The sequence below is a fragment of the Colletotrichum scovillei genome (assembly GCF_011075155.1).
Source record: "Colletotrichum scovillei strain TJNH1 chromosome Unknown Contig00003, whole genome shotgun sequence".
In the NCBI taxonomy this organism is placed as follows: Eukaryota; Fungi; Ascomycota; class Sordariomycetes; order Glomerellales; family Glomerellaceae; genus Colletotrichum; species Colletotrichum scovillei.
The window spans coordinates 2,651,296-2,668,842 of record NW_023336261.1 but is presented as its reverse complement, the minus strand read 5'-3'; the positions used below and the strand labels follow the sequence as shown (position 1 = coordinate 2,668,842).

The 17,547-nt window shown below is 54.3% G+C and overlaps 3 protein-coding genes across 3 annotated transcripts; 1 reads left to right on the top strand and 2 right to left on the bottom strand.

The window, feature by feature from the left end:
- Positions 1 to 8,056: 8,056 nt before the first annotated feature.
- HER10_EVM0001707 (centromere binding protein B) lies at positions 8,057 to 9,864 on the top strand (the record flags this gene model as incomplete). The annotated part of the gene is made up of 2 exons (XM_035471447.1): positions 8,057 to 8,595; positions 8,652 to 9,864. 2 exons carry the CDS (start codon positions 8,057 to 8,059, stop codon positions 9,862 to 9,864), a joined length of 1,752 nt encoding a protein of 583 aa, XP_035335677.1.
- Positions 9,865 to 11,378: 1,514 nt separating this feature from the next.
- On the bottom strand, positions 11,379 to 14,761 carry HER10_EVM0013379 (PXA domain-containing protein; the record flags this gene model as incomplete). The annotated part of the gene is made up of 4 exons (XM_035482740.1): positions 11,379 to 11,946; positions 12,728 to 12,901; positions 13,374 to 14,175; positions 14,233 to 14,761. The coding sequence occupies 4 exons, from the start codon at positions 14,759 to 14,761 to the stop codon at positions 11,379 to 11,381; spliced, it is 2,073 nt and encodes a 690-aa protein (XP_035336751.1).
- A 666-nt stretch (positions 14,762 to 15,427) lies between these two features.
- HER10_EVM0005657 (uncharacterized protein) lies at positions 15,428 to 17,341 on the bottom strand. Its single transcript, XM_035475263.1, has 3 exons — positions 16,448 to 17,341; positions 15,741 to 16,398; positions 15,428 to 15,685 (listed from the first exon to the last, which is right to left on the bottom strand). Exons 1-3 carry the CDS (start codon positions 17,274 to 17,276, stop codon positions 15,655 to 15,657), a joined length of 1,518 nt encoding a protein of 505 aa, XP_035336054.1. The 5' UTR covers positions 17,277 to 17,341; the 3' UTR covers positions 15,428 to 15,654.
- Between the last annotated feature and the right edge of the window lie 206 nt (positions 17,342 to 17,547).

Genomic DNA, 17,547 nt, shown 5'->3' with positions numbered 1-17,547 from the left:
CCTCTGCCCTCTCATCCCGCTGCTGCTGACGCTTGTCTCGAGACGGACTCGGCACTACTGGCGCGATGCACTTCACTGCAATTCCCCGACGAGAAACGTGCCCGGCGGAATGACAGCAGCCACAGACCTGGTTTTCCTCAGTAGAACGAAAATAAAAGAGGGGGGATGGAGGGCTTCACCACCAGTCAAATGCGAATCCTCCTCTTCCGCCTGCCTTTCACAGGGCTTGCTTTACCGCCCATGTCTCGCGGTCTCTTCTATCTCCCCTTCCTCTCGCAAGTCCCGATTTTTGTTTGCTACTGCTGGGCGGGACGTGCTAGTTAGTGGTGGGTCGGCCGCGGCCTTCGCAGCGAGCCGTGATCTCATCTCATCTTATGCTCGGAGGATGATGGGAGGAGCTTCGACGAGGGGTCCTGGGTCCGAGTCCGCGATATGCGAAGCAAGGAAAGGTCGATTGCGGAGTATGGTAGCAGTCGACATCCATCCAGCGATCTTGGCCCTTTCGTCTCGACTTCGACTCGAGATTGCTTGCGGGCAGATGAGTGTATCCGTACCTTGCATCAGATACAGATGAGGCGAACGGCGGGCGATAGGACACAGACCACGGGAGAACGGCTGCAGGGAAGGGTAAATAGGCGCAGGGGCAACACAGACGGCGGCGGCGGCGGATGCTGCGCTGCAATGTTGCTCGTGCTGCCCAGGTCCCCTGCTCGCTCCAAGGCGACATGAGTCGACCAGCCCAGTCAGTTCCAGCGGGTTTTGGGGGAGGGCTCGGGAACAAGCAAGCTGCGCTCCACCCGAGCACTGACGCAGCTCTCATTTCCTAGACTCCTCCAAGATTGGTGCTCCAAAGGGAAGAGTTGGTAGAGGACGTCCCGCGCGTGCAGGCGTAGGTAGTACTTCCAAGAAGACCAATGCAGCCTTGATCGGAGGTGGTCTACCAAGGGACCAGGCGCTGAAGCAGGTGTCGAGGAGGGCAATGACTGACTGGCATCTTCCCCATCATGTTCGTCGAGACATGAGAACGTGGATGCGGTCATTCTCTGTGTCAAATGAAAGTCCTCGTGTCTAACTAAATTCCCAAAGCCCGAGCTTCCCATGGCTTGAAACAATGGCTTGGTTGTGAATTCCTGCTACTTCGACCAGGTAGAGCAGCTAAACGTGATTAGCCACGGCTGACAGCCACTGACGAGGCGAGTACCAGAGCCTGAGATTTTCCCTCGTATCCGAAAGCTTCTGAAATAAAGTTGACGGGCAGACTGCGCTCGTCGTCTTACTAGCATGGCTTCAACACCTAGTGATATCGTCAGCCTGGCTAAGACGCGTCAGTCATGAACTCATGGAAAACCCTTACACTACCTAGCGGCGGGAAGATGCCAAGGGAAAGATGGAGTAGATGGGTCTCCGAATCAGCCTTCTTTCCTGTTTAGTCTATTCCCCGGCCCGCCCATCATCATTATGCATGTTGATTGCCCAACGTTGTCGTAAAATGAGAGGCCCTTCTCATGACTGATGCGAAGCTACTGTTAGAGCGATCAGATACTGCTTCGGGTGAGGGTTGAGTCGGGGGTGCTGTGGTATCAATTCAGCCTGGCCTGGGATACCGTCGGCAGGGCCCGCTTCAAATTGAGAACGGCGCACGTTGCGGGCCAACGCGGGTGGATGCTGGTCGACCCTGGATCGCAACCTGGATCATGCCCCAATCATAGTTGTACCCTCCGGCCGTGATCTCCTCTCCGTTGAAGTAGGTATTCACATTTGTGCGCCATTGCGTCGAGGCTTGGCCAGACCATCCGTTTAACGAAGCCTTTCGTAGATGGACCCACGGTTTAGCAAGTCTCTGTATCCGTACGTGACCATCTGACCAACTGAGAATCAGTCCGGGTCTCTCAGTGGCCTCGCTAGGACCGCCTCATGCGAGAGAAATCTTTTCCATCCAATGACCAGCGCGAAACTGGTGACGAATCCGGAATTTATGTCCAATGGGAATGCCGAAAACGATGTGAGCGCTGCTGTTGGTCAGCAATCCTTCTTCAACTCTGGTTCCCTAGACCGAAATGGCGCTGGTGCTTGTCTTCTGACTGCCATATCAAGTCTTGTGACGACTGCAGAGGTGGTCATGGAGCTAGAGCTATCCAGAGATCAATGGAGCTCAATGCCTCACAAAAGTGGACCGGATATGGGCGAATATCCCCTGTTCTTGACCCATTGGTTGTAAAATGAGTGTAAAGGTCCGGCCCATGATGAGCTAACCAGATCTATCAAAACTGTATCGACTCGAATCTCCAACCGCATGACCGCGGCAGCTCAACTGAATGGGAGATGGGCCACAAGATGAACGGCATGGACCGACGATCTAACCGAGTACAACAAGCCATGATTAATAGAGAGAGCATTGCGTTCAGCGTTGGAAGAAGGGGAGGCGCCCATCGCGATTGCCTGGCCGTCCAACGAGGGGCGTTGGCTGTTGTACGACGCTCCACGATGAGTGTGACGGTGGTGGATGCCAATTCCATGAATGTTGGATTGCGTCGCGAGAAGTCCTTGTATCTTCTACGAAAAGCTGTCGCGAACGGCTTTGGCGATGTCGTGGCGGGTGCGTCAGAGTGGTTCGGGTAGTTCTTAGTTCAACATCGGGCAGCAGCAAGGCTTGACAGACTGCCATTGACGTCGCATATCAAACTTGAAATTAGAGATCAAAGCGTTCGGCAGACCTTGGCCTGTTTGACGTCGGAATTCTGGTGGAATTTGAGTGTTCGCAGATAGGTTTTGGCGGGAGATGGTTTGAAGGAATCAGACCAGACTGAAGAGGCCCCTGTGGTAGAATGCATTGATCGCCATAAACTGCCGCAGACGTTTATGCTGGCAACGCCCGGTTGACTTGATTTGAACAGACCGAGGCTGACAAAATGGCACGCTATTTTGATACTTACTGACAAGGACCTGAGGGTTGCTTGAAAGGCGATAGCAGTCCGCAAGTGAACGACCGGATACCCGCAACAGGTTCTAGGTCTATCAAACCACACCCCCTCCCTAGACGGTCAAAGGCCTTGTATCCGTACTTTGAACGGCTCAGAGAAGGGTGGGACGTCGGGGTTGCCCCCCCTCCCCCCTGACAACGCCAGACAGGGATGGGTCAGGTCGCCGGCGGGCCATTTCTCGTAGCATCAGTCGATCGCTTGACAGCTTGGACGGACCAGAGACAACCAAGTAGGCTTGTTACCTGTACAGCGTGGTAGGGTCGGGGCGATGTATCCGCGAGGCGTTTGCGAGTTGGGGGACTAGATTTGGAGAAGGGCGAGAGCAAGAGGGGAAAGGCAAGTTTCGCGGTTGGCGTGCGGCGTGCCGAGTTAGGCGCAAATTGAATCGGTGAGAGAGAATACCATCTACGAAGTATACAGCTCTGAGCTAATAGGCCGTGGTGGGAACGAGGCGCGACAGGAGGTCAATGTGGCACGGAAGGCGCCTCTTGGTAAAGTATTCACGCATCGCAGGCTCTTGGACTCGTATCCATGGATGAATGGCGAATCGAGGTTATAACGAAGTGTCGGTCAGGAATCAGGATAGGTATCCGTAGCGGGAGTGTCAGATGATGAGGCCGTTGAGTGGATGTGTTTCTGGCAGGTCGTTCACATTGTATTCGTCCATCGACCAAAGGTACCTTGGCTTGGTAGGTATGGATAGTGTACGGATAGCTTGGTGGAAGCGGCTGGAGACGTGGAGGCAGGCGGCCGAGCGGTCGAATAAAAGTGTAAGGTGCCGAGGGACTAAGGCAGCGGGAAGGTAAGAAAGTTGGAGCCCCGATCCAGTCAGGGTCTTTGAAGTGCAAATGGGACTGTTACTGGCTCGTTGTAAATGCCCCTGCGACGATGTCTGAGTAAGGTATTCGTATGGAGGACGGAGTAGAAGACACTCGTTGACAGAAATGGGAAGAGTGTACTCCGTGAGGCAGGAGAAAGAGAGCCAGGCGAGTATCCATGAGACTGAAGGCATGGAGCTTCATGAGTCGCAATGAAGGAGCATTGGGCAGCGATGGCCCTATGAGAAGCAACAGCAGCAAAAGACGACCCTCATAAGCTGGCCGGGGTATCATGGAAATGGAAGGCAAGAACGGGACGGGACCTTGGTGGTTTACCACTTGCTACTTCCTTTTTTTTTTTTCTTCCTCTCCGCTCAGGGCAGGCAGGTCCCCAGTCACCAAGTGTTTCTATCCATCTCTTGCCCTCCACTGTTTGAGCTTTGAAGCTCGTTCATTCGGGGAAGGTACGGACCATGGCGGTAAAAGGTGGACCCATATGCTTGAAGTGGGTCCGCTTTGAGGTTAAGAAGGCGGAAGGTCAAGGTCTTCCTGCCATCCTGGAGCAGTGGAGGAGGTTGTCTCTTGACGGGATGCAGCTTGAGATGGGAAGGAAGCAAGGATTGCAGAGTTCACAGTGCACATGTTGCTCCTGCTCTCTCTCGACTCTCGAGTGAGAGTCTCCTCCCCCCCTGCTCAGATATCCCTGCCCCGTGCGTCCTTAGGGCTTGTGGTGGAGCAGGGAATGAACGGGTGAGCCAGTCAACGCTTGCCCGCCGGTCCACTGCCCAAGATGGGACGACGTTGTTTCCTTCCTTTCCTTTTGGCGTCCGTATCCGTCCAAGTCGTTTCCTTCCATGCCGCCCGTTCATCTCAGGTCGACTCCAAAAGCCGGGCAAGTCTGAATCATCCGCGTGCTGAGGCAGGCACGGCAGACACCTTATCCAAGACCACTTCTCCGAGAAACACGGCACTGGTATGGAACCGAAGCGAGGAATGCAAGTACCGTTACATGTCAGATACCTCAATGTTCCATTCCAAACTTCAACCACGTACCTTAACAGGCGTTAGGTAAGCTGTCTTCAGTTGGCAATGGAACCGTCAGGAAATGCGTTACTGCCCAGCTTTCGGCAGCTACCTCTGCACGCTTTCCTTAGCTTCCATACCCTTTCACCCTGGGGAACAGCTAGATACTAGGTAAGAGATAGAAACGGCGGCTTCATCTACGAATGCCAGACTAACACCCTTTCTCATTTACTTCTCCATGTCTCGTTTTATGCCTCGTCTCGTCTCGTCCTACTCACTTGTCACATTGGAATGATCCCTCCCATCCGCCATCGCTCACACTACTCCGTAGGGATACCTCAACGTTCCGCCTTGTCCTGGCAACATCCCCACGCAAGCCGCCGCACCGTTCATCTATATCCCCCTCTTCTCAATCTAACCCCTTGTCGGGGCAACACTCGCCAGTACCTACCAGTACTTTGTACCCATCGCGCAAGCAGAGGGAAGGGCAGAAGAGAGGAGAGGAACCGACCGTCACACCATGTACGAATACCTGCCTTACTACGGCGAGCGAGCAAGGCAACGAACCCGCTCTTCTCGCCTAGGCCCCGTCTCCTACTAACCCGATCTCGCTCTCAGTCTCTCCTCTCACGCAAGTATAGCCCGTCAAGGGTGCAAATGCTCCGTCCGTCTTTGGATCAAGACCTCTCGTCGTCTCTTTTCCGACCACTACCTACGCAGTACTCCAGTGAGCATGTTACCTAGTGCGTGTGTGTGTGCGTGTCGTGTGGGTGGTAATCTCAGCGCAAAGCAGGTCCTGATGTCAGCTAATTGGCGCGCGATTCTTCCGTTTCTCGACCCCGACACGGCTTTTCCTGATTATTGAGCACCCAAACAACCGTTTTCTGTAACATCTCGTTTTCCACCTTTCCTTTTTTTTTCCTCCTCGTCCCATCCGTCGGCTCCAGACTCGTTGTCGTCTGCCATTGTATTCCTTGGGTGTTACAAATTCGGATTTTCCTACAGAATCTCCCCAAACCGCACCATCGGGCGATCCATCCCATCTGCTGTCATTATCTAGCATGAGGCCGACATACTCAGCTCCACAACCCAGGGGCCAAGGATATGGCTAATCTCGACTCTCAAGAGACCAGAAGCAGCCGCAAGCCGCAAGAGAGGGCAGCATCTCTCGCCCCGAGTGGCTAGCAGCCGTTCGCCTACCAGCCAGCGTTGGGGGAATAATAAGACATCAGCAAAGTCGAGGCGAGCCGCGAGGCCAGGTCTAGACAAGGCGCTATAGGACGAGACGAGACGAGACGAGACGGAAGCAAATCAGCATCCCAACTAGTGTCTGTGTGTGGCTTGTCCCATTCCCGTCGACAGCGTTTTCCATATGGTCCGTCGTTTCTTCCCATGCGGCAACGGAGACAAACTGAACCAGTGGCTTCTTCTAGCTCCTCCTCAATCCCCTAGCCGTGGCGGTTGTCAGTGGTCTAGACATGAATTCTAGGCCGACTATGATGTCTTCATTGATGAAAACACTCACACCATCGCAAAGGATACGCAACCTCGTCAACGTCAACAATCATCCCCCATTTGCCTGGAACTCAGTTTACGGCATTTGCCTCGTCCCCGTTTTTCTCTCTTTGACTCTCTCATTCAATCCCGCCGGTTGCGAGGGGTCTCTTTACTGCCCTCGCGGAAACCATTCTCCATTCTACTCTGTTTCATTCCCTGCCAATATCATGATGCTTCATGCATAAGACTGTGCTGTACTCGAGTCCTGACGTCGCATCTTTGCGGCTTTACCGTTCTCTTAGGCCTAGCATAACCACTTTCGTTGCCGGGCGCTTTCTTCTGACGGGCAAGTTGCATTTGCATTCTCATTGTCTTTATCAACCTATCGCTCATCAACCAGACTTTCACCTGGCCGACGTTGCGCGTGTCTACTCTTTTCCTCCATCGTCTCTCAACGTCTACCTAATGACCACGCGGTTGTGGTACGTAGAGAACTTCATCTTATCCTTCGCAAGGCCTGGTTTACTACCACACACCCCGAGGGACCGAGTCGAGACCCCGGCTCTACTTAGATTCAATCATACCCTCCACACCCCCAGGAGAAGACGAGACACACACCCCAGACCCTTGCCGGTAGTGTACTTACATGGGCATGGGAAGCATCCGCCGTCGCTTTGCCTGCAGAGCTTCTACATATGTACACTGCGGCCCACCGCCGCCCACACAACCTTCATCCTTCCGTGCGCCTGATACCTAGTATTACTATCTTGACAAGCCCGCCTACCCCAACCTCGACCTACTAGCTTTGTCCTTCAAGCCTTGCCTTGTGCGTCGCGGCGTCTGATTCTTGCAGCATACCGCTGTCTGATTCACTCCTTCTGAGTGGCCCGATCCGACTTTCCAGTCCTGTCAGGCTCGTTCGCCATCACCCTCAACTGGTCGACCGAATAGACAGACAAGCCTTCTCCCCAGGAACAGCACTCTTTCAACAGTCGATCATCCCTCGAACATCCCTCTTTCCTCCCATCCTTAGTTTATCGTTGCGAGGCGTGTCTTCCCCAGCACTCGGTCAACTCGCCAAAGACCGGTACAACAACCTGAGCCCGGTTAATCCAGGTATTTTCAATCCGTAATACGGTCAGGAAACCCCCTAGAACAGACTCTGAGGACTAGCTGGGGGTTCTTGATACAGCAGAGGACCATCTTGGTGGTTGCCACGACAGGAAAGGGTTGTTGGTGTTGCACCCGCATTCTAAGCACGACCTCAAACTCCAACTCCAGAACCCGCACACCAGACCGGCACTTCTCGTTTAAGAAACCCACGGAGAGATATACGGCTAGCTGGCCCTCCAACTCATAGACGACGTTGCCCCCGACACCTCTCTGCAGCCTGCAACGCACTTGCATCGAGTCACCCTGAGAGGCCCAGGGCTTCTTGACCTACAAAGCAGACCGCCTGCACAGCGCGCCTTCAGGAACCAATTGGCCACCTCTGCCATGCATGGTGTCTTCCTTTCTTGAAGCCAAACCCACCAACATCTGTCGGGACCAGCAATCCCCACCCTTGGCCTGAGTGTCATCCCATCAGTCAAGGCGAAGCCTTCGGCGCGACCCCTCCTCGCAATCACCAACCTGGAACCTGGACTTTACGACAACAGGCCAGCCAGACAGTCTCTTTTTGAGTACTGCCAAGTTGGATTTTGGGGATCGAAGACACATCTTACAGTTATATAAGCAATGAACAACTCCATCGTGGGGACTGCCACCATGGACCAGGACAACCACCTCACCCAGGACGAAGACACCCATATGGGTCACAATCACACATCCTTCGGCGCCGAGAGCTGGGGAGACATGAGTCCTTACGGCCATCAGAACAGCATGTCGGATTTCGGAGGCTTCACGTTCATGCCATCAGTCACCCATGGATTACCGTCTGAGTCAATCGGCAGAATGCCTCCTCCGCCAGCTCCTGTGCAGCCGATGCAGACTCATCAACAACAGTCTCATGCCCAGCTACCGATGCTCATGATCCCATCTCAGCCAACGTGGCCCAGCATGTTGACCAACCCCAACAGCTATTCAGCACCTCCCTTGGGAATGGCACCCGTCGTTGCTCCAGCCCCTTCAAGGCCTACACGGCTGACAAACGGCCCGCAGCCGCAACAGCGAAGGGTCTTGACCGACGACGACCGGAAGAAAATGTGTCAGTATGCTGCTGAGCATCCCAACGTGAAGCAGACGGATATCGGCGCCATGTTTGGCGTTGAACGAAGGTGGGTTCAAGCATGTGCATGAAGAGTGCGTTTAAGTTCTAACCTTGACGTTACAGCACCGTATCCAAGGTTCTACGCAACAAGGAAAAGTACCTGAATCCGGAGGCGGACAGAAGTCAATCTCCCGCTGGAAGGCGGCACACCAAGGGGAAGTTTCCGGACATCGATCGGGCCGTTGCGGCATGGGTCAGGAGACAGCAACAAGCCGGGTTAACACCTAGTGACGATGAGATTCTGGATCAAGCAAAGCACTTTTCTCGTACCACCAACGGCGGACCTGAGGCCAGCCAGATGAAGTCCATCAACACCACTTGGTTGGAGAGGTTCAAGCAGAGGAACATTCTTGTATCAGGGAAGCTCTTGCGAAGAGCATCGGAAACGAACATCACAGACCACGCGAAACTTTCTGGCTCTCCGTCTCTTGGAGCATCCGGCATCTCACCGGCATCGCCAACAGGACACCCATCTCCACTTTCGGCCGACAGGAGTGATGAGGACGCTGTTCACGGTCTCGGTTTTGTCGGATATGGTGATAGCAGCGCCTACAAACACACCAACTCGCAAAGCACTACGTCTCTTAACAGCGCGTTAACCGATGCAGGAAACTCGTCCTTTTCGGGAAGTGCGATGAGTCCCACCGCCACATTTACGTTCTCCCCTGACCCCAACGCTGGCCAGTTCCTCCCCAACGATACGTCACGCCAACTGCATGGAGGGGCCGCTTCAAACTTTCAGAGACCAAGGAGCCAAACCTTTCCCACTCTCGATTTGGAGTACATGAACCAGGCCGCATCAACCGAGCCCATGACACCCAAGTATCACCCGGCGTCTACGGCGCCTTCTTCTGCTTTGGAATCGCCGGTTCACGAAATGGCAGCACCCCACTTTGGCCTAGATACCGCCATTACTTCATCGCCGCATCTGCACCACAGCAGTAGCAACAGTAGCATGGCTGGCCGATCAGCCACGACTCCAGCCGGGTCATCTCCGACATCACCGACACAGGAGGATGCTCGAAAGGCTGCGGACACGTTGCTGAGTTACATCCAAAGCACCAATGGGGGAGCATTGTTGGACCAGACGGAGTATGTGGTGATGGTTAGGTTGACGGAGAAGTTGCGCCTACAGCAGCATCAGCTCGCGAAATCCGGAGTGCCTCAATCGTTAGGCATTTTGGACCGGATACCCGAAGGAGACACCGAGATGGCACCGCAACACGTTCACTCGATGTCGCTAGGGGTCAAGTCCGAGCCCGTCGTGACTCAGTGAACACCCGGCCCGATGCTTCAGCAAATCACTTTGCAAAGCGAAATCATATCAGCTCGCGTATAATTCTCCTTTTTCGGCAAGGATATTCTTCGTCATTCTTCAAGGCGTTTGTTTGTTTGTTTGTTTGTTTGCTTTGGTTCTGGACTGGATCGGGAAACAGGCCATCCCGCGCATGGTATGCGTGGGCATCTACAACAGGACGACGACCTTCACTTTGGTCTCACCAATCTCTAGACCCGACGAGAGTTCTGCAAAGAGCACATCCCCCTCGCCAGGACCGGATTTTCGATTTTCGGGAAAAATAAAACCCACTTCCCAATGGCGATACCTATCATGGGGAATACGACACCCCAGGAATACACGGTCAATGTCTCACGACAGCCCCGAGGCTTTTCTCGATTGGATCTTGAGACTTCAGACTCCGCGACAATAATCTCGGGCGCCTGTGTCTTCCCACCACCGGTCCACAGTCTCACGACGGTTGGAAATATGGGCAAGTAATTATAACTTATCAATACAGGACCGGGGTGGGTACTGGCCAGAGACAACGGCGCGGAGACATTTTCTCTATTACCTTGAAACAACAGCATCACTATTATCCATCCCACTCGAAACTTCAGTCGAGACATCCATATACCCCATTCTTATCGACGCTCACGCTCCCCTCGAGGGAAGACCATTCCGCTCACGCGAAACACCGCAAAATTCTCCACGCGCCACATCGATTCAAGCCTGCTTTTCAATAGTCATCTTTTCCTTATTCTCTTTCTTTTTCTGGTTCATGTCTGTCTCTCTCCCTAGCTTCCCCGAGCGCGAAATTTTCAACCATTTCACCATTTCGATACTGTATTATCCTAGCCTTCTCTTATACACTCTCTGCATCTGTGAGGCGACAAGGATAGGAAGTAAGGAGGGGTTTCCGGTTGGTCGGGTGGTGGCCGGTTAGCTAGGCACGGTATATACAAGGGGCGTGTGTCACGGAAAGGGGCAAAGGCTTTGAGCCAGGCACGGGTTATCATAATTGATCAACGGGCTAGGAACGAAGAACGGCGAGAGGTCGAGAAGACACACACAAGGCAGAGGGATGCCCAAGAAACATTGAGGGGAAAAGGTACGATGCGACTCGTAGGCAAAGACCCATCGTCTAGCCCCGGCCAAAGAGTCTGTGTGGGAGAAAAAAAAAAAACGAAAAAAAGGGCGGCCCCTTTTGCATTTGATTTCCTAGGGATATGCCCCTTTTTTCCCTTCCTTCCTCATTTTCTCCCCCTTGCCCCCTCCCCGACCGGTCTGCGAATATACGAACATCACAAAACCATTTGTCTCTTGTCTTTCACGATCAAAAGTGCTTTTGTGACTGCCCCCGACCATGTGTCATATTCTGAGATTCCGATGAGGAACGTTATCTGGGAAGGAAAGCATTGCTTCATTATGCGGAATTACGAAATGCGTTTCTCAGACTAACAAGGGTATCTAAAACACGCAGAAAGGCATAAAACTCGTTCACAATTAATCCGTCACAGGCTCAGACGCTCCTCCCAGAGCTCAACGACGCCCTTCTCCGCTAGCTCCGGCATCAGTCTCACCAGAATCAGCTCCAGGATGCTGTACACCAAGTGCTTGTTGCAGTATTCGTCAGAGAAGATATCGAGTATGCCCTCTTCGATCTCGGCCAGCATTCGCTGCTGCTCCTCGTCCTCATTCTCTTTACTTTTATTACCTAAATCATCAGTTCTGTTACCGTTAGTGGCATCACCCCTGCCAGGAACATCGGCCTCGCTCTCGCTCATGGCCAAAGGAGCGGCAGCATCATCAGCACCAGGTCTCGACTCCGGTCCGGACCGCCACCGGAAGCCAAGGCCTCGCCCGCCTAGATACAGACCAGCCAACCAGGGCGGGATGCTGGCTAGCATGGCGCTAGCGCACCTGCGGCGTAAGGCACGCAGCTCCTCCTCGGATGAGGGGGCCACCAAGGTCGAGACGCCGGGGGCGTTGTTGGGGAAGAGAGCGGCGCGGATGGAGCGGAGAATGGTTGGCAGCAATGCGGCGTCGAGAAGACGTTGGTGAATGGTGTGCGAAATGAGCCTGTATTTCGACGCGGCAAGCGCTCCATGTCAGCTTTCTTCCCGGGTATGCTCCCGACTCGGACAGTCGCGACGGTCAAGTGTGTGGGGGGTTGCAGGGGCTTTTGTGTGAACCGACAAAGGGAAGCAACGATCTGCGGGAGGGGAATTCAGAGAAGGGGGGATGTCAGGAAAGGAATAGAGACAGCTAGGCCAAGGTAACACGAGGTTGAGAGCAGGGGTAGCTGAGCGCCCCCCGATGACGGGATTGCGACGGATGTTGTTGTCTTCGGTTGTTGAGATGGCTCAATGGCTTCCGGGATCGACGAGCAGGTGTATCTAGATTTCGAGGCCCTTTGCTGGCGATGACGATAGTCTAGAAGGCTCGGGTTCGGTGCTGGAGTCAAAGGCGCGTGGATGATATCTGTCCTAATGTCGAGATGTGTTCCCTTCGATTGCGGCCCATTGAGGTGTATGCGAGCACATGGCAATGCGCAGAGACCTAGGAATACCAGCCGGGATACAGCTAAGCTCCCAAGCTCGAGTCCGGCCAAGCTCGCATCGGTCCATGGAGGGCAGGCAATTAGGCGCTGAGCGGGGACCGGCAAGCTGCTAGCCCGTTTTTCGGGACGGGTCGAGTGACTGCCCATGGCCTGGACCGTTCCGGCCTGATTATACGCCTCGGCTGGCGGTCAAGGACGGAAGCTTGCGATCAGCCCAAGCATGACCAGATGGTGAAAGAGGCCGCGCAGGAGAGTCCGCGCAGGTAGGATTTGCGTCCCGATATGCGAGGCCGCTTTCACCACCGACTTCGCAGCGGGGCGTCAAGAAGCGAGCAGGACTGATAGCTTTCCGTAGGTGACCAAGCGTCGTCGTATTTCCGTAGGCGTGTACTGGGCAAAGGAGATGACGGTGATGGAAATGAACCCCTGCAAAATGATGCTCGCTGTTGGACTTGGGCGCGTAAATGAGGCTTGCTGGTGGATGGAAGCGCAGCCCCGCGAGGGCCCATCGAGCAATCGGAGGCGAGCAACGTTGACGCCTGCTGCGATTGGTCGGAAGCCACGAGTTCCTTGGGATGCAACCGCATGTTTCGAGGAATCGGGGGAACGAGGTCAAGTCAGGGTTGGGTCGCAGAATGGGCCAGGTGTGAATGTCACACAGCATATTTCGGCTTTTTCGCGCAGTCCTGCAAGAGACTCGACCCCCATCACTGCGTGCACCCCAAGGTGTGTGTCGCCATAGCCCGTATCAACTCATCCACAAATCCATCCACAGTACAGCCAACTAGGCTGTCGTGGGAAAAGCCATCCCGTCTCACTCACTCGCCTGACGGGGCGCTGCTGACTGCTCACTGGAGCTGGTTGAGATCCAGTGACTTGAACCTCATGCGGTGTGACGTGAGATTGATAGAGAAGGAGAGGGAGAAACAAAGTGATGGTTGCCTACCTGTCCATGGCTCCATTGAGACCAGCAATACGTCCTGGGCCGGCCATTGCCCCGAGCTGGAGAAGTGACATGATTCCACTCAACCAAGGCATGCGAGAGTCCATTTCGATCAAATCTGCTACGCAACTCCACAGCTTGAAGGCAGCAATGGGTGTTTTGACAGGCTGGGCTTCGTTCGAGCTACCTGGAGGATTCAACGTCTTCGAATGCGATATTTGACCAGTCACTTGGTCCTTTTCATTCAGCTCGCCGTCTGACCTCGGTGGCAGGGATGAAGACATTGCGAGAGTCATGACGAGGAAGCGCACAGTCGAGAAAGCGAGAAATGACCATTGTACGAGCGACCAGAACGCGCCCTGGATAGACCAACTGCGACGGACAGGCCTGGGGAGGGCGGATGTTGACCCGGCCTGCAACGCCTCCGCCACTCCCTCTTCGATAGGCTCTGATGCTCTCCTGTCGAGAACTCTGGTGAGGATGATAAAAATTTCGTAAACGAGCCATGGTTGCGAAAGGCGATTGGCGAGGACGTTGCCAATGATGAGCTCGGAGAAGATTTGGCCAACCAGAGAGGTCAAGCAACTGTTTTCGAGGTCTTCAGTCGGTAGGAGAACAGCTAGGACGCCCTGCACCAACAGCTGACGATAAAGCGTCTCGTTCTCTTGCTGTCTCGCAACAGACGAGGGGTCTTCGGGACGAGGTATGGGCGTCAAAGGCGCCAAAGGGCATAGTGAGTGATAGACTTCTCGTGGGTCTATCTCAGTTGGCGGTCGAGATATTGGATCATGCGCCGCGCGGTAGGCTATCGACTGAACGTCAGTGAAAGACTGGCCTAATAAATTTGCATGTCTTGACCTACCGAGGATATGTCTATCCAGTAAATCGGGAAGCTCGTCAAACAAAAGGCTTTCGAGGTCGACCTTTCGCAATCTCTGCTCCAGGGCCCTTGTACAATGGGCGATTATCTGGACGATTTCGTCTACAAAAGTGTCATCGGGTGTGATTTTGCTGTACCAAACTTGCACGTATTCCCTCAGAATCACAGATATGAGTGCGTATAGCTGAAGATCGACATCGTTTCGGCTGGTCAGGGGTGGCAGTAGTTCTTCGATCGGGGACGGGGTTGCCCTCCCTCTTTCGGCGAGGTGCTTGGAGCACAGGACACGGCGGATGAAGGCGGCGGTTGCTTTGTCGGAGAGGTAGTCTGTAGGAGTAGGTCGAGCAGATCGGCGAGCGGAAGGATTGGCCTGTAGCGGAGGGCGAGTCCGTTCGGCGCCGGGGGTGGCCAAAGGTGTAGGAACGGCCGCGGCTGGATCGTTCAAGAAGCTGACGGTCGCGGGGGCTTTCGGTCGCGGCGTCGGAGCGCGAGGGGTAGCGACAGCTGCCATGGCCGTCTATGGTTGGCGCGACCACACTCTCATGGTACGAAGCTTCGAAGTCTGTCGCGTGTAACCCTTTGGCGGTGGCAGTCAAAAGTCGCGAGAGTGAGCTGTCGTCAAGTTTGACTTGCAGCCAGCAAGATTTCGGACGACGCTGATCTGTGAGGTGGTCGAGTGACAGCAGGCGGAAACTGGGGACCTGCCCCCCCGGTGCTGGTCGGTTACAAGGAATGGCTCGTCTCCCGTTGCAGGTGCGTTTAGCGGCTCATCGGCCGTGGCCCTGTGCTCTGCAGGCCGCTAGGACCGCCAGGGCGGGCGCCTTACATAAGGTACCTTGCCTTAGGTCCCTTCCATTCCATTAAGGAGGCACCTGCCGGAGTGGCCCGCATCTGCAGAGGACAGCCCGGCACTTGCCCCGGCCACCGGACCCGACCTGCCGGAACATTTGACAACGCATGCGCTTGTCTTGCCTTGCTAATGCGAGTCAGCCTACCTACCTTGTCTTTGGTGCAAGGTTGTCGCAACAGAAAACGTCCAAAATCGCCCCATCTTGGCAGAGCTCAGTAGCATGACTGAATAGTACGCACATGTTGAAGTCGAATCCCAAACAGCGTTATATTCACCCGTAGCTGCCCTTCACTCTGTGATCTTCGTGCCTCATGATCCTCGCAGTATCTTCGGTACTGGTCATACAATTCTTGGCTTGGACAGTAGTTCATGAAGAGGAGGCAGGACACATTTTACAGCAAAGTTGATTACAGAGTCGACTTGGTCTTGATTTCTTCTCCCCCCTTTTGTGTTATACAATGCACATGCCGATAGTATGATACACTTATTTACAGAACCTCTATAAGTGGTCCAACTTCATTCCCATTTTGATTCATCAGCAATGTGACGAGCCTCTACTCGTCATCCTTCTTAGTCGTCTCATACCTAGGTATTCCTTGTTAGCGACGGACCACATCAACGGCGACTGCGCATTGCATACCTCTTTCCACGGAACGCCCACACTCCCCAGTTTCCACAGCTGACGTCCTGGGGATCCAGGTCATTCAGATCCCACCTCAAGCTGCGGAAAAGATTTTCGCCAGGCTCCAACAGAACATCGAACTCGCCAGCAGCGGTCTTTCTGACCCATTCGATATCTCTCTCCATATCAAACTGGGTATAACCTGTAGCAATGATAGGAACCTTGGTCTCCAGAAGCATAGGAAGCGTCTCAGTCCACTCGTGGCTGCTTGCGGGATGGCCCAAACCAGGATGGAAGAGGCAGAAGCAGTCAAAGTACGGGTCGTAAGGCGCAAAGTATCCGGTCTTGTGGATGGTGTGGTAGTAGTCCACGATGGTGCTGATCTTCATCTTGTGCGATATCCGGTCCTCGATTACCATACCAAATGGGTTCTCGGGCGTCCGCTGCGGCAGGGGGAATTCATCGTCCCGGTTAGCCATGCTTTCGGGGCCAATGAAGATCAGATGAATTTTGCTCTCTGGGAAGAGATGAGCAAGCTGGAGCCAGACGTTTCTGGGCAGGGATGATTCGGCACGCGCTCCCAAGCAGAAGACTCTCACGGGAGGAGCCTCAGGACGAAGTTCCTTCATGGTAGTACCCTTTCCGGAAAGAGGAGGATGAAGAGTATAGCGTAAAGCTGCCTTCTTGTCAGCTCGTCGCACTTGTGAACTATGCAATTGACTCACCACTCAAACTCTTCAAGCCCTCGCTCGTCAACCTCTCCCCCTGCTTGACGCTGTAAGGGCTCAACTCATGCAGGACACTGCCAATTGTAATGGGGTATGTGAGCATCTTCGTGACCTGTCGCATGCTGCGCTCATCATTGATAGCCTCGAACTCGCGGCTGTACATGAAGGTGTCCCAGTTGGTCATGTTGACGACCGCCTCGGGCATCTGATCGTCTGCCATAACGAACTCCGGGAAGGTCCGGCCAGATCGTAGGTCGTGGTCATCCTCATTGATCTCCCTTAAAGTGTCGCAGATCTCAAGGTGAGCCTCGTAATCGTCCATCCAGTGCTCCTTGCTGCAGGAGACGGGAATTCCACAATCAGGACACTCGAAATCGACGTGCGCCGGCGCAAGCTGACCCGTTTGCGATTGCTTCTCCTCGCCATGGGGTGCGACGGTCGGAACTCTTGTCGCGCGATGATCGGGGTGAGAACAGTAAGCATGTTGGCGCATGAAAGCCGCACGTCGTCGAATCTCCGGGATGGGTGAATTCGTGAAAGAGTGGAACAGGTCGTCTGATCGGAGCTTGGGGGTCGACGATTCGTTGGTAGAGGACTTTACAGCTGCCGCCTCGCTCGAGGCTTTCGGGGACGAAGAGAATTGTCTCGTGGGCACATTGTTGGCCTTCGATCTCCTAGAAACGGTGGAATGGAGGCTTCGGGTCGAGTGGGCTGATGCGATGCGAGGGGTGATTCTAGGGACTCCATTGGCAATCAATTGCCTTCTCAATGCTGCAGAGCATTGCCCGCAAGCGCTTGACGCTGCTCTTCTGAAAGCCGGCTCCATGACGCCCGATGGTATACGTAAGTCCAGTTGCAGCCTGCGTTGACACCAAGAATACTCCCTCTCTCTCACAAGCTTCCAGAGAGCTCTGGATCGACGACGGGGCCGACCCGAAATTTCGGGGAGCTCGGATCAACAAGATGCCGACGCCGCGGGTCTCCACCACGTAGGTCTCAGGCGCTGAGTGGGAACCTGGAGCTTCTGAAATTTCGTGCTGGAGCTTTCCAGCCTCCCAACCCACCATCACTTCCAAAAACACCATCGCGTCTTCTGC

What these genes read in the sequence shown, in the direction of transcription:
- HER10_EVM0005657 (XM_035475263.1), bottom strand. Translation starts at nt 17,276, where the DNA reads ATGGAGCCGGCTTTCAGAAGAGCAGCGTCAAGCGCTTGCGGGCAATGC. An exon ending in GGGCTTGAAGAGTTTGAGTG is followed by an intron (nt 16,399 to 16,447) that starts GTGAGTCAATTG and finishes ACAAGAAGGCAG; the next exon opens with CTTTACGCTATACTCTTCAT. An exon ending in TGGGCGTTCCGTGGAAAGAG is followed by an intron (nt 15,686 to 15,740) that starts GTATGCAATGCG and finishes AGGAATACCTAG; the next exon opens with GTATGAGACGACTAAGAAGG.